We start from the raw sequence: 17,081 nt of genomic DNA, 5'->3' as shown, positions 1-17,081 counted from the left end.
CACCGTCGGTAGTATACCCGGATGAGTTGGACATTGAGGACACCAACAAAGTAAGGGGAAAGGTGCTGAAGTGCGTTTATTACAAAATCAAAACAGTGTCCAAATAAAAGTGCAGTTCATCAAAATGTCAATAAATAAATAATCCATTAAAAGCAGTGAAAATGTGGAGGTTAAAATCCAATAAATAAATACTTTAACACACAAAGTTAAAACAATGGCTGGAATCAATCCTTTAAAACCAAAACCCCTACTTCTCCCATCCGGGCTCTGCACCAGGGGAGTCACCCTACCGACAGCTGACCACCTCCACGTCAGGTTGCCTTACGTCCTCTGTAACAGCTTTGCAGGACTGTTCCACCAATGGCCAGTGTGCTCACACTGGGGTTATGATCCCAAATCTCTGACTTCTGCTGCCTTCTCAGTCTTACATGGTAAGCCATCCTCAATCGTGGTGACTCCTGCTCCTTTGCAAAACTCAGCAGGAGTGACCCAATCAGTCTGCCCCTGGGTGCCAGCCAAACACTCCGCAAGGGCTCACCTGTCTCAGCTGCCTGACTTTCTTACAGTGAGCCTTCGCTCGCTTGCTTGCTCACTGACTCACTGTCTTTCAACTTCCTGCCTTTTCTCCTTTCTCTTAACCTCCATCCTCTTTTTCAGATCTTTTCCTTTCTCTGCACTCGCGCTTCTCCTATTTATAATGGGGATGTGGCACAGGTGTGGCGATTAGTAGCTCCCTGCATCCATTACAGATAGGGACGATTCCTTACCTGTGCACTTAAGTGAGGAAACGCCCGCACCACACCGCGTCTGAGAACCACTCCGGCCACACTACCGCCCCCCTCTTTAAACTCCGAGTGCAACGATTATTTGTTTTAAAACTGGCCTTTTCTTCTAAGCCACAGACCTGCTATACCACACTGCCTTGCAACAAAGAGGCAGGGGTTCAATTCATGGGTACTCCTAACTAGGACTTTGCATGCTCTCCACAGTTTATTCCTTCAGTTCAGAGTAGTAATGAAGAAATCCCACTGAATTTGCTTCACCTCAAGTTTGGCAGTCCAGGAACTTATTGAAGTCAATTAGGAAAGAGAATCTGAGCTAGTTTTGTCTTTATATCGGTTGAGCTGGCATACTGCCAGCTACTAGGATCAGCATTATATACAAGGACGATCCCATCCAACATTGCTTGCTACAGCTCTGTGATGTCATACTGGCCTTGTGAAAATACAGTGGTGTGAAAAACTATTTGCCCCCTTCCTGATTTCTTATTCTTTTGTATGTTTGTCACACAAAATGTTTCTGATCATCAAACACTTTTAACCATTAGTCAAATATAACACAAGTAAACACAAAATGCAGTTTTTAAATGATGGTTTTTATTATTTAGGGAGAAAAAATCCAAACCTACATGGCCCTGTGTGAAAAAGTAATTGCCCCCTGAACCTAATAACTGGTTGGGCCACACTTAGCAGCAATAACTGCAATCAAGCATTTGCGATAACTTGCAATGAGTCTTTTACAGCGCTCTGGAGGAATTTTGGCCCACTCATCTTTGCAGAATTGTTGTAATTCAGCTTTATTTGAGGGTTTTCTAGCATGAACCGCATTTTAAAGGTCATGCCATAGCATCTCAATTGGATTCAGGTCAGGACTTTGACTAGGCCACTCCAAAGTCTTCATTTTGTTTTTCTTCAGCCATTCAGAGGTGGATTTGCTAGTGTGTTTTGGGTCATTGTCCTGTTGCAGCACCCAAGATTGCTTGAGCTTGAGTTGACGAACAGATGGCCGGACATTCTCCTTCAGGATTTTTGGTAGACAGTAGAATTCATGGTTCCATCTATCACAGCAAGCCTTCCAGGTCCTGAAGCAGCAAAACAACCCCAGACCATCACACTACCACCAACATATTTTACTGTTGGTATGATGTTCTTTTTTTGAAATGCTGTGTTCCTTTTACGCCAGATGTAACGGGACATTTGCCTTCCAAAAAGTTCAACTTTTGTCTCATCAGTCCACAAGGTATTTTCCCAAAAATCTTGGCAGTCATTGAGATGTTTCTTAGCAAAATTGCGACGAGCCCTAATGTTCTTTTTGCTTAACAGTGGTTTGTGTCTTGGAAATCTGCCATGCAGGCCATTTTTGCCCAGTCTCTTTCTTATGGTGGAGTCGTGAACACTGACCTTAATTGAGGCAAGTGAGGCCTGCAGTTCTTTAGACGTTGTCCTGGGGTCTTTGTGACCTCTCTGATGAGTCGTCTCTGCGCTCTTGGGGTAATTTTGGTTGGCCGGCTACTCCTGGGAAGGTTCACCACTGTTCCATGTTTTTGCCATTTGTGGATAATGGCTCTCACTGTGGTTCACTGGAGTCCCAAAGCTTTAGAAATGGCTTTATAACCTTTACCAGACTGATAGATCTCAATTACTTCTGTTCTCATTTGTTCCTGAATTTCTTTGGATCTTGGCATGATGTCTAGCTTTTGAGGTGCTTTTGGTCTACTTCTCTGTGTCAGGCAGCTCCTATTTAAGTGATTTCTTGATTGAAACAGGTGTGGCAGTAATCAGGCCTGGGGTGGCTACGAAATTGAACTCAGGTGTGATACACCACAGTTAGGTTATTTTTAACAAGGGGCAATTACTTTTTCACACAGGGCCATGTAGGTTTGGATTTTTTTTCTCCCTAAATAATAAAAACTATCATTTAAAAACTGCATTTTGTGTTTACTTGTGTTATATTTGACTAATGGTTAAATGTGTTTGATGATCAGAAACATTTTGTGTGACAAACATGCAAAAGAATAAGAAATCAGGAAGGGGGCAAATAGTTTTTCACACCACTGTATATGGTGAAGAATGTCCCCAGAGATCCAGCAAACTTATTGAGAAAAATGTTTTGGAGAATTCTGCAGATCAACAATAAGTCCCAAGACATGCAGTTTAGATGGACAACTGATGCTAAATCTGCCCCTGCTGTGTGTGTGTGTTTTGCTGGCACTTTTTTTCAAGGATAGTTCCTCCCTTGCACCCAGTGCTATCTGGGATAGGCAATATCTTTCCTGTGCCTTAGCTCTGGAAGAATGGATTTAGAAAATGGATGGATAGAATAATGAATTTGAACACTAGTCAACAATCTTTTATCAAAGTTATATAGAATTTATGAAAACTTAAATTATGAATACAGCTTATACTGCTTCTGGGATAATGGTCACAAAGCATAAGTTATGGGACATGTCAAGTAGTGCAACATATCAATTCAAACAATTACAATTTCTGAAAATGTTAATAATCTTTTTGTAGGTAATAAAAATGATCTGTGGTTAATAAAATAAAAACCTCAAAGCAGCAAGATGCAAAGTTAGTTTTAATTTGTTGAAAAGGAAGCCAGAGCTTTATTTATTGCTGCTTGTCTTAATTATGATAAAAATGCTGGTCATTTTTAGGGAAAGAAAGATTAAAGTCAATTAACGTCTTACTAAAACTTTACTTTCAGTCCCCAATAAAAATATAATTATGGTAGATTTCATGCTGTGCTTCGCAATTGTCAGTTTGTATGGTGTGTGTGTGTGGGGTGTGTGTGTGTGTGTGTGTGTGTGTGTGTATGTTTGCCTATTTCTGTAAACATTTTGTAAAGATAATATACAGCTTTTGAAGGATTTTTGTAGCATTTAATTTTTTTTAAATATGATTTTTATCATGCTGCATTGTGTAAATTCTTGTAGATTTTTTGTATAGTTTGTTTTTCTTTTTGCCATTCTCATACATCATTTTATTGCTCCTATTTTCTGGGAGTATCTCACAGGACTTGCAAAGGTTTGAGGGGGATACCATTGTCGAGGTTTCACGTGATCATGTCTGTGACTTCGAGAGAGCCTGGGAGCTTTACACCCCTGAGCTGCTGTGCCACATCCAGCCTATAGAGGCTCCAGTAAGACCTGTCACCAGTTGACCCCCTTCCGTGTGGCTTTGTAGTTGTGTAGTCTCAGCCCTTGTTACAACATTTTCTTAAAGAACTGTTTATAGCAGTGTTTTTAATTTGCCATTTACTTATTTTAAGTTTTTTCGGCTGTTGTTTTTATAAAGCGATAAGTACTTTATGCTTTTGTGGAGTGAAGGTAAAACTTGAAGATGTAAAATGAAGTAAACCTTTTAATTATTTAAGATTTCACTTTTAATGAAGATTTACAACTGTTTTGAAGAAAATATTTTGTGACTGGAATAAGAATATGAAGCTATTATGTATTATATTATGAAATTAATGAAGTGCCATTAATAAATTAGCTGTCGAGACGTTCTGTGTTCTCCTCTTTTGCAGCTGAAGTTCTTCAAGACAAATTTGTTGTTCAAGGCTGAGAGTACTTTAGAGTTTAATGCCGTCTTTCTTTCCTATTTTAGCAGCAGCTTGCACTTAGAATGTGGGTGATGGCTCTTTTCATTTCTTATTTTAGGCTCTCTAAACTGTCTTAACTATTGTACATTTTCTGATGAATTTTACACTGATGCAACCTGAGTGGGTTTGTGTGCCAGTAGCAGTTGCTCAGATTATTGCTTTTTTTTTTTAATTAAACATTATATTGCCTTACTGCTTATTAATTGTAGATGTATAGTCAATTGGAAGTATTTAGTAAACAGTAATAAAAGGCATCTTGATGCATTGCTCAGTATGACTGAAAGTCAGATCTATTTGCAGCATTTGAAACCTTGAGAAAGACATGTCATTTGTGTCTGTATTAGTGTTTAATTTTAACACTTTTGTTTTTGGTCACTTTATTATGTCATATGGCATGTGACATGTCCTGCTGTGTCAGTATGAAGTTATGCATTTGTTCTCCGTATTACGGAAATAAATGAAATTGCATATTCCCAGTGGGTTAAAAGTACTGTTAAGATCTGGCCAACCAGAAAAATATTAATGTTAATAATTTTGTCTTTTTTTATTTGCTAAATTTCCAATTATTTTTTGAGTGCCAAAGATTAGGAAACTAGAATGCTAAGCAAAATCCTATGTCTGCTGCAAAATATGTCCAGCAATATCTTGTCTTAGTCAAGCAAAACCTGGAAGAGCAGACCTGCAAAATCATGATTTCAAAACTAATACCTATTAAGTTTAGTTCTTATGCTGGTGTTTGAGACACATGTGGCATAGCATTGTGTTACTCTTAATGTGTCCAAAGACATCAATTCATGGTGCAACGAACACCAGAAAATAACTGTGAAGAAAACACAAACCTGATCCTGGTACTATTAAAATTGCATATTATCTCAAAAGCAAAGTTGTACTTTTTAATTTGTGCATTTAGAATTAGTTGTTAATGGCTTTTTAGAAAATGTATTGTAAAAAACTTGGAATGTATTGCTGGCCACATGCATTATCCCTGTCTTTAGTATAGTTAAGTGCAAAATTTAGCATGAATTAAATGTGGTTTGGCCTCCTGTACAGTACTGACTGGTTGAAAAATATTTCTTCTTTGAGATTTTCACAAAAAAAAATAAAACCTCTTTGAGAACAAGCAATATCCCTTAAGCAGGAAAAGTAGCTTTGTGGAAGAAATAGATTTAATCAAAGTTTAACCAAAATTTTGCCAAAACCTATGTTATTGTTGATAAGATAAATAGTATTAAAGCGGATAGAAGTATCACATCTATTAACTATGCTTAAGATCTACCCATAGAGGATTAAGATATGCAGGAGCTTAAAAGGAAATTCAGAAATCATTCCCACACTATTGATTGTTGGGTAAGAGATACAATGTTAAAGCAAATTAGCTCCTTCATGCTCTGTATTTTTAGTTTCAGGAAGAAGCTGTAGCATGTTAGTATCATATACAGTATTAGGATCAATGAACTCCTAGTTGCAGATGGAAAAGTAGTATGTAGATATCATACATGTGAAAATAAAGTCTAAACTTTTGCACTGTGAAACATCAGCACCAGGCATTATGTCTTCATCTTGCCTTTCAAAGTACAAAAGTTAATTTGTTTCATTGTAAAGTACTGAACATAAGAAGTCCCATGTATAAATTCAATTCATCATTTAAGCTCTAGGGTTTCAAGGGTCTTACTTAAATTATTTGCTATAACCATGCTCAGTGGCTATTAAAAGGTCTGTGTTGATATTTAATCGAGACATTTCATATCATAACCACAGTAATGTATGCACATTTTTTCTTAAAATTCCATAAATATGGGAACATGGCTTGAATCGAGGTCTTCATCCACACATAGGGTGTGGGTTTATTTGAATTAACCTTTCATCCTGTTCTTTTGCATAATAATTGATATCTGTGATATCATTAGGTGAACGTTTTTTATTCCTGTGCTGAATTGATTGCCTGCATCCACCTGGCATATATTCCACAAAGTCTCCTGCTTGGTGCCAAATGTTGCTGGGATTGGCTTTGGATCTCTGTGTCCCAGTAATGGAAAAAGTGGGATTAAAATTTGGACAGATTAATTGAAGATGCAGAGAATTTCAATGTTCTTTGCTGCTTTCCTTTATTATCTCCGCATTGTTCCCACTTGAATAATTTAGCTTGCAGTTTACTTGTTTTCAGTATGTCTATGTGATTGAAAATTGAAGATTTGAACCTTTTTAACTCTCCCATTATATGCATCTTTCTACCTACTGCAACTGAATCTTCACTGCATCAGAAAATCATTCTGGTGCAAGAAAGTGAAAGGAAAGGAGTGCAAGAATAATATTTTTATAATTAACGTTCCATATGTTTAAAAATTATTTGCATCCTTTAATAATTTCAATATGTACCAAACTTTATTCTTATGTTCCAATACCTCTCAATATGGATTAATAGATAAATGCCTTTTGAAAGGAATAAAACACTTTGGTATACAAAAGAAAAACGTGTAGAATATAAGAACATCAAGCTTGATTGTTTAGCTAATAGCTAAGCTGTCCCAATATGTCATCCAGATACTTCTGTCAAAGATTCTGCTTCAACTACAACTCTCTAAGTAAAGAAGTGCTTCCCTGCTTTAGTCTTAAAATACACTACCCATTCATTTTCACTGATGTCCTCAAGTATGTGAATCACTGTTAAGTTGAGAGAATTTTGCTGGATTTACTTTATCAATGCCTTTGAGAGTTTACTCTGTCTTACATGTAATGGAGATTGAGTTCAGAGCCCTGAGAAAATCTGAGTCCATTATACAGGTACTTTGAAAGTAACAGCATCGATAAAAACAAAGAACAGTAAGTACTTTCTTTTTTCAGCTCTATTCTTCCAGGAAGCAACATCTTGTTTAGTTTATGGAAAGTGATGTTTTCCTTCATGTTTTTCTTGTGTTTCAGTTCTGTTGATACTCTTAACAGGAAAAAAACGTTTTTTGTTCAGCAGTTGTAAAAAATGTATAAATATGAACTGGATGACTAGTTGCTACCTGAGCAGGGCTTGTAAATAGCCTGCACACGTATTAATAGTTCCCAGTTACACTCTAATATTTATAGAATTAGCAAAATAATGATGCATCATAACTCCTCTTTAGAAATTAAGTTTAAAAACATAACTCATGTTGTTAGTACTGAGTCTGTTTAGGGCATCTCACATTTACAAGAATATGCTTTAAAAATAAAAGGCAGTTAAAAAATATATTGTGTTTATTATTGATGCATTGATAAACTGTTACTATTAGTTTGTCTTATGTTTGGATGTTATTTGTCTTTCTATTTAAAAAAAAAACCTTCTAAAAGACAAAAAATATTGAATTTACTGTTATGCTTGAATGTGGCAATTTCAGGTCTGTATCAACTGAACAAAATTTGCCATCTTTTATAGATTGTGAAATTTCAATTAACAGTGTGCCAATATTCTCTGCATAGCATACCCCATTTTTAGGGCACTTATTATTTTCCCTTTGGTCTGTATCAGAAGTTAGCGTGCTCTGAGTTTACTATTGGGAGACCTACTGTATGCAGATAACATTTTCAAACCTCATTAATCCAGTTCTGAGTCAGCATTGGACGCAGAGTAGGAAGTAACTACCTACAGGGCAACAGTCAACGCAGGACCGATTCATGCCTTCACTTGCACTTTTACAAAGTCAATTTATAGTCACTAATCAATGTAACTTAGCTCAAACAGAATGTTAAGTCTATATAACAATAAATAAGCAACTTAAGTGTTTCAAATGATTATTTCATGAGCATTGAAGGTATTAATAATAGTCCTGTACCAGAACAAAAAAGGACATCTGTTTCTGGTCTGTAGTTTAATGAATGAGATGCAGTAAGAAAAAGTGGTCATAATGTGTGAGTGTTTATACAGTTAATGGTGAATAGTACTGTATTTTACCTGCAATTTATTTTTCTAAAGTGGCTTATATCCAAGTCATTCCTTTTACGTCCCATTTTATGATCCAGATTCTAGTGTGACCAATGTATTAAGCCAACATATTTGTGAGTAAATGTTGTAAATGTATATTAAGTGTGTCTGTTTTTTCTCTATGTGTGAATTATTTATCTTGCAAAGCTAATATTTTTTTTGTTACTTACCCTTAAATATTTATGATAAGTCAAAAAGTTCTTATTAAAATTACAACATTTAATATTTGCTGATAATGTGTTCAAATGTCGTAGCAATTTTTAACTGACAATCTTAAACTTTGCTGTTTTCTGTGTATGTAATAAAAAAAATAGCACTTGACACAGTTAACAGTTGTCTTTTAACATTTGTGCACAATATACAAGTATTTAAAACACTTATTTCAGTAAGGGTACTACAGAACTGTTCATATACGCTTGAAGGTAATATGTGTTTGGCTTTCATTAGATTATGTAGGCTGAGCAAGCTTTCAAAGGGTTCTGTTTTTTCTTGCTCTATAAGCAGATGTTTCTGTGTTTTCTGCTATATTTTAAAATATATTCAGTAGCTAATGCAATTGTTTTACATTTTTTTCCTTTTTTTTTTTTTTTTCTTCTTCAAAGCTACTTATATGTCCACCGGTTACCCGCTTTTTTTATGGCCGCAGGGAGCCTTTCCATAAACTGTTAGTTCAGGGGGACTCTGCTGGAAGACTCTCAATTTGGAGTGTTATGGACACATTTGAGGAGAAAGATAAAGGTAATTGAGCCAGTTTTGTCTTTGCCAACATCATGAAGTTTCTAATAATAAAAATAGCAAATATTGACCCAATATTAATGTGAAGGGTTGAATAAAGTGTTACTTTCCACATTAAAGTTAAAGTTGTGGCTTTTAAAATACAGTATTTCCTAATATAGACGGAACCTTAGCTTCTGACCATTGCAATACACTGATGCTTTAATAACTGGATGTTTCTACATTTTAATTTTTTTATCTTGGAAATTCAGATCCTCTCACCTCATTTCGTGTTTATCCGAGCAGGTTGTGGGAGCAACACTCTTTGCAGTGAAGCTCATGCATCCCTTTCCACAGCCACACTTGCCAGCTCATTTTGTGGGATCCCAAGATGTTCCCAGCCCTTCTGGGAGATATAATCCTCCCTGGGAAACCCTCCCAGTTGAACATTTTCCATAAAACTTCTGCAGGGATGTGTCCAGGAGGCATCCATATCAAATGCCTGAACCATCTCAATTGGTTCCTCTCGAGACAGAGGGTCAGTCGCTCTACTCTAAGCCTCCTCTAAATGTGTGTGCTTCTCACCCTATTTCTAAGGGAGAACCCAGACACACTGCTGAGGAAGATCATCTAGGCAGAGTGTACCTGCAATCTTGCTCTTTTATTTATTTCCCAAAGCTCATGACCATAAGATTGACAGCTTTGCCTTCTTACTAAGTTCTTACTCAGCTCCTTCTTCACCACCATGGATTAGTATAGTGATCACGTAACTGTATTAACCACCCTGATTGGTCTGTCAATATCTCCATCCCTTTTTCCCCTCACTCATGAACAAGACCCCAAGATACTTAAAATCCTCAACTTGAAACAGCAACTCACCACCCACTCAGAGAGGACAGTCCAGCTTTTTTCCTACTGAGTACCATGGACTCAGATTTGGAGGTACTGATTCTCATCCCTGCTGCTTCACACTCAGTCGTAAACTGTTCAAACACATGCAGGAGTTCCCAGTACTATGAAGCCAACAGGTCCATGTTGTCTGCAAAAAGCAGTCATGCTATTCTAAGGCCACTTAACTGGACACCCTGTTCTACCAAGCTGCACCTTGATAATTTCCTTATCCATGGAAATCACCAACGGGATATGAGACAAAGCACAGCCCTGGCAGAGTCCTGCACACTCTGAGAATGGCGTTGATGTGTTTCCAAGTATACAGACACATCACTCACTCTGATTATACAGGAACCCTTATTTGGGACCCCAGAACAACATACTTTCCAAGAAATCCCCCCCTCCGTCCCCCACGAATCTCTCGAGGAACATGGTCATACAGACACCTATTTATGTTAAGCTTTATAGCTAATCTACACAAACTACTTTGTTATATAAAAACTGAAAGAAAATAATGTAAAAGTTTTAAAAACCAAATCAAGGTAATGTGGTGTTTTAAATTATTATTTACAGTATTCACTTGGCACTTGAACATGCGTTCATTCTTTTTTTGGGGCCACTCCAAAACTGATATCTTCAGCTTATTTACTTGATTTCAGAAGTAATACACTTATCTGTTAGATCCCATAGTTGACTTTACTTGTCAGAGTATAGTCTCTGCCATGATGGACCTGTTTGTTTACTGTAATGCAGTTATAAGGAACCATAAATCTAGGAAATATTTAGGATGTTAAAAGTTTTCATCAGTACAACATGGTTCATTATTTAAAAATGGTAAGTAGTTAGTACTCTTATTTAATAATGTTCAAGTAACTGGCTTTAGGAATGTGTAATTCATATAATAATCCATTGTATATATAGTATTATTTTTAAAATGGTAGTAATTACATCTAATGGTAAAAAGATTTATGTACAATAAATATTATAATTTGTGAAAAATATAAATTTACAAGCTTATGTTTAAATAAATCAAAAATATATTTAGACATGAAATTTACATTTTCCTGTCATGTTTTTGCTCTCCAGAAAAATCTTTTGTAGTAAACCTATAGCTCTCTTTTAGGATTATATAGCTGAGAGAATTAGTAAATTACAGTTGTATGAAATGTGTCTTTTATTAGTAACAAAACTAAATAAGTTTAACATTTTAGAGTTTCATGCTTTGTTTTGACACATGACAACATGCTGCTATATTCAGCAACTGTACAGTACACTGTTGTCTAATCATCTAGTGTATGGATATTCATCTGTTCATCCTTTTTCTAATCCATGTATATGAATAAGGATTGTGGGATTTCTTAAATCTATGTACAACCCCAATTCCAATGAAGTTGAGATGATGTGTAAAACATAAATAAAAACAGAATACAATGATTTCCAAATCCTTTTCAACCTATATTCAATTGAACACACTACAAAGACAAGATATCGAATGTTCAAACTGATAAACTTCGTTGTTGTTTTGCAAATCTTCACTCATTTTGAATTTGATGCCTGCAACACGTTCCAAAAAAGCTGGGACAGGGGGCATGTTTACCACTGTGTTATATCACCTTTACTTTTAACAACACTTAATAAGCGTTTGAGAACTGAGGACACTAATTGTTGGAGCTGTGTAGGTGGAATTCTTTCCCATTCTTGCTTGATGTACAACTTCAGTTGCTCAACAGTCCGGGGTCTCCGTTGTCGTATTTTGTGCATCATAATGCGCCACACATTTTCAGTGGGAGACAGGTCTGGACTGCAGGCAGGCCAGTATAGTACCCGCACTCTTTTACTACGAAGCCACGTTGTTATAACACATGCAGAATGTGGCTTCGCATTGGGCCCAGAGAAGCTGGTGGTGTTTCTGGGTGGTGTTGATATATGGCTTTCGCTTTGCATGGTAGAGTTTTAACTGCGCTTGTAGATGTAGCGACAAACTGTGTTGGTTGGTTTTCTGAAGTATTCCTGAGCCCGCGTGGTAATATCCTTTACAGAATGATGTTGGTTTTTAATGCAGTGCCGCCTGAGGGATCGAAGGTCATAGGCATCCAGTGTTGGTATTCGGCCTTGCCGTTTACGTGCAGTGATTTCTCCAGATTCTCTGAATCTTTTGATGATATTATGGACAGTAGATGATGAAATCCCTAGATTCCTTGCAGTTGTACGTTGTTCTTAAACTGCTGGACTATTTGCCCACGTAGTTGTCCACAAAGAGGTGAACCTTGCCCCATCCTTGCTTGTGAACGACTGAGCCTTTTGGGGATGCTCCTTTTATACCCAATCATGACAAACACCAATTAACCTGTTCACCTGTGGAATGTTCAAAACAGGTGTTTTTGAACATTCCTCAACTTTCCCAGATTTTTGCTGCCCCTGTCCCAGCTTTTTAGGAATGTGTTGCAGGCATCAAATTCAAAATGAATGAAGATTTGCAAAACAACTTTAAAGGTTATCATTTTGAACATTAGACATCTTGTCTTCGTAGTGTATTCAATTGAATATAGGTTGAAAAGGATTTGCAAATCATTGTATTCCATTTTTATTTACGTTTTATACAATGTCTCAACTTCATTGGAATTGGGGTTGTATATAATTGTTGTATTTTCCACTTTTTCAACTTTCATTACAATGGTTGTTATAATTCAGATTACCTCTGTAAGAAATCCAGCAAAGTGACACCTTTTATTGGCTAACTGAACAGATTACAATATGCTTGCTGTTGAGGCCCCTTCTTCAGGAAAGTTGTAGTCAAAGGTGTAGTGAAGGTGTCACTTTGCTTGACTTCTCATTGCATCCATAATGGCTAACACGTTATAAAACCCTTCTACTACAGATTAGAATAACTGGCGGCATTATATAATTTGCTCTTTAGTGATCTTGATTTAGGCGTATAATCGTTCTTGTCCATGTAATCATTATTCTGAAAGTTTTCAGTAACAAACAAACTACAAAATTTTCATTGAAAATAATCAGGCTTCCTTTTGTCTTTTTTTCGCCCAGCACAGTGTGATAGAGTTTATCCATTGCCATACTCACTGGTCTCTTTGAGAAAGAGGCATACTTGTGGACCTGCCAAATCCTTCACTTAAGCCTTACTTCCACAAAGCTTGTTAGAATAGTCTACTTGAAACAGAAGATATGGTGATATGCTAGTGTAATTTTATGAAGACAGATATACATGAATAACCAGTAACTGCCCTGGACATAATGAATTAAATTGTAAAGGTTAAAATTGTTAAAGACCTCTGCTTGCTTCATAATTACTGCCCTTTACACCATTAGTTTAGTAATATATGCAGTTTTTGTTTTTGATTAGTAAATAATCTGTTTAATCTGGATTAGCTCTAGGCGTATTATAGAGAGTCATAAATGGTGTATAAAACATATAAAAGTCTTATTGTCATCTGTTTGTTCTTTTGTTATGGATGATCAGTCCCAGATGAAAGTTTTAAATCCTTATCTTTGAAGCCAGAATTTTGCATTTATAAGACAATTTGAGCTCTGTAAATATTGTATGTGGTAGGTTTGAACCTTGTAAATGCAATATCCACAGAGAACCTAGTGGATGCCCTTTAGACATGAAAAAGGACACATTCTGAGAATTCTTTATAAAATCCTTTAATTCCAAAAGCAGTTTAAAAGAGCAGCTTGTGCCATTTGGCAACACAGAAAGATATCCTAATAGGTGGGAGGAATAAAACCTGATGATGGTACATTTCTAGATTTAATGTGAAAACTGATAAAATAAAATGATTTTTTGTATTTGACAAATGAACTAGTCATCACAGCAGGGACACATGGCACATTGTTTAAAATGTTCAGATTGATATTAATAAACACAATAATAAGATTTAACTAGTTCCTTGAAAACGAATTTTTGCTTTGTACTATTTTCCTTTTTTCACCCTCACTTAGAAGTACAGGTTACAGCATCAACAAGTCTTCAAGAGTCATTTGATAAACTGTCTCTTAAACCAGCTGGTATTATTGACCAACTAAGCATGCTCCCTGGTACAGAAACACCTCTTAAAGTGACAGCAAGTGTTTACATTCCTTCTCATGGGCGACTGGTATGTGGACGAGAGGATGGCAGTATCGTGATTGTTCCAGCCACTCAGACTGCAATTGTACAGCTACTGCAAGGAGAACATATGCTCAGGCGAGGTATGTTAATGTGATGCATTGAAAGGTACTATTCAAAATGACCCCATTTAAATATCTTTTTTGCTTAGGGGTTCAGGGTAAGTTAGCTGGTTAACTTCACAGTTTCTCCTTTACACTATACACATTTCCAGTGGACTTTTCAAGTAGTGGTTATGTCAACCAGAAAGTTGTACAAGCTATTAAGGGGAATGGAAAAGTTCTGTTACATTTCCTACCTGAAAAAATTCATCTTCTATTCCACTTCGTAAATGCTGATTATCTCCTTTTTTCTCTTTTCCTATACTTTTCAGTTAGGTATTTATCCTAACATTATTTTACCCATCTACCTTTTCTTTTTTTTTTTATAAATCATTTCATTCATTTATTTGCCTCTGTGGAAACATAAGGCTGTGCAGTGCCCTCTGGCAACAGTCAATAATGGTACATCTCCAAAAGTATGAATTGTTGAGCACACATTTTAGTATTCATAGAAAAGGCCTTTTTTACCTTTTAAATATCAATATTGCTATTCCCTTGAGGTCTTCATTATGGAAGCTTAGTAAAACTATGGAGCCTTTAAACCTTATTGTTTTTGGCTGCTGTTAGAATTCAGCGCTAGCAGATTATTTTTCCAACATTTGTATAAAGCAAATCTTAAACATGCCTCATTTAGAACTTAAGTTTCTGGGTTATATATGTTTATAGTAATGCTTTTTTATACTTTGTATACTTATAAAAAAGCAATACTTTCTCATTTAAACCCTTTGAAATGGAGTGTTGTGCTTTTCCTTAAATACAAAGTATATGTTAATAGGTAAAACAGTCATTTTTGTGCTATTCTGTCTTACTTAAAATATGAAGATGGACAACCAGTAGTGACTCAGAAATGTACACAAATTAAATTTAATAGGCTCCTCTTCCAGTTTAAACAAGTGTGTGCTGAAATAAGCTGCAGAAAGAAGAAATAAAAAAACGTACCTACATGTACACTTCTTTTTCTCAAGAAATGATTTCGTATTTGTAATTTGTTATCTTCTCATTTTATTTCAGCTTATAGTAATTGTATTAGGAAGTTGGGTTTATTAAATTCACAGTATTGTCACTGTATATCATTTGAACAATTATTATTTTTGCTCTGGCATTAGTGATTACTTTATTTTCAAGGAGTTGATATACTTTTAAGAGGGTATCTTTGTAGTAATTCTTAAAGGGCTTGGTGGATTTTTGCTACCAGTTGTGCTGTTTATATTAGAATCTTCTTTTGAAACACTCACATTAAATATGAATGTTGGGTATTCTTTCAGTGCCCTGTATTTGTTTTTAATTTATAAATGTTTTCAACAGGCTGGCCACCACACAGAACTCTTCGAGGTCACCGGAATAAAGTGACATGCCTGCTATACCCTCATCAAGTATCCCCGCGTTATGACCAGAGGTGTCTTGTCTCAGGAGGTGTGGACTTTTCTGTAATTGTATGGGACATTTTTTCTGGAGAAATGAAGCATGTTTTCTGTGTCCATGGGGGTGAAATCACTCAGTTGTTGGTCCCTCCAGAAAATTGTAGTGTGAGTATCTTTTTATGTTCTCTTTTCTCAAAACGTAAAATAAAGAATTACATTAAGTTATTATTCTTTCCTTGGTAATTTCTCATTTTCTTTCCATTTGATATGTAACAGGTGTTTTTTTCTTTTATTTAAAAGATGTTTTTGTCAATAAGGGTTCTGGTGCACTTGGAAGACCTACATAGTATTGTCACAGTCTCACTGAATGAATCACACAATACCTGCTTTTCTGAGTGAGTCCAAAGGGTGCTGTTTATGATACCATGAAGTGAGCAGTGCTGTTCTGCTGTCATGGTTTGAGTCATGCAGACTCCTCCTAAAAAGAAAACAAGCCCACCAATTTCCTTTTGCTCATTTCCCACTCCTTTATCTAGTTATGTCCTTTTCTCCTGATTTAAACCTGTCCATCTTTTTCTGGCAGCTGTATACCTGTCACTCATCTATCAGGAGATGATCCATGTCCTCATGTGAAATGTTTTTTCTGAGCTCTACCCCTGTCACACGATGAAGCAATAATCAGAAATGCAAAGGTTTCACATTTCTGTTATCATTTTAGCCCTAAATAGTGACTTAATGACCTTAAGGTTAGTGTTTGGGCGAGGGGAAGGCCATCTCAAGTGGCGTCCACTTTCTGAACAAGACCCACCTTGAGCAGTTTCTCATGCAGAATGGAAAACTCACTTCTGAATCTGCATCTGAAAGTTTTTAAGCATCTTGAGCGGACAGTCTTACATCAGCGCATCGGATTTTGGCCAGGGAGTTGAGACAAAATAGCATATACATTGGTCATTTCTAGTAATTCGGATTTTGGTCGCACCTTTCAGCCAAAATGTGAAACGACTGGCCAGTTCGGGAACTGGCTGAACTACAGGTTTTGGCCGTAACATAAAATATATATGCATAATACGGTGAATTGTGTCTTATGTGTTGTTTTTCACCATTGGGAACCTGGGCCTTTCAGTTTTTGTGTAGTGTTTGTACATTCTCTCTTGTCTTAGCGGGATTTTCTCTAAGTACTCAGGTCATTTTTCCACATCCCGAAGACATGTACATTAAATAATTGGTGATTGTAAACTGGCTCCTTGTGAGAAGGTGAAGTTGTGTGCCTAAGTGGGCCCAGCACTGGAATGGCACCATATTCTGAGTGGGTTCTTCTATTGTGTCTGATGATACTGGGATAAGCTCCAGTCTCCTGTACCACTGAAACTGATTAAACAAGTTCAATAATACATTTTTATATACAGATCTTTGAGAGTAATTTCAAAAATGTATCCAGTTTTAGGTCTGTTATAAAACTACACTAAAATAAAGGTTCAGATTCTGATTTGATTACAGCATATACTGCTGTTTACTTGTAGAATTCAAATGTATTTTTGTAAAGGAGCAGGGTTCTT

General features: G+C 36.3%; 1 protein-coding gene across 4 annotated transcripts in view; it reads left to right on the top strand.

Moving 5' to 3' along the window:
• The window catches only part of LOC120527253 (WD repeat-containing protein 7), a 522,770-nt gene that overhangs the window by 64,481 nt on the left and 441,208 nt on the right, over positions 1-17,081 (top strand). For 2 of the 4 annotated variants that reach the window (XM_039750462.1, XM_039750461.1), the window contains exons 10-13: positions 3,796-3,921; positions 8,935-9,070; positions 13,898-14,146; positions 15,470-15,690. In XM_039750462.1, the coding sequence (XP_039606396.1) occupies positions 3,796-3,921; positions 8,935-9,070; positions 13,898-14,146; positions 15,470-15,690 (732 nt within the window). The remainder of the gene's footprint in view (positions 1-3,795; positions 3,922-8,934; positions 9,071-13,897; positions 14,147-15,469; positions 15,691-17,081) is intronic. The other 2 variants (XM_039750464.1, XM_039750463.1) reach the window with 1 other exon arrangement.

Source organism: Polypterus senegalus, chromosome 4 (assembly GCF_016835505.1).
Source record: "Polypterus senegalus isolate Bchr_013 chromosome 4, ASM1683550v1, whole genome shotgun sequence".
Lineage (NCBI taxonomy): Eukaryota > Metazoa > Chordata > Cladistia > Polypteriformes > Polypteridae > Polypterus > Polypterus senegalus.
Note: the sequence above shows the minus strand (reverse complement) of the source record. Positions and strands in the feature narration are given on the sequence as shown.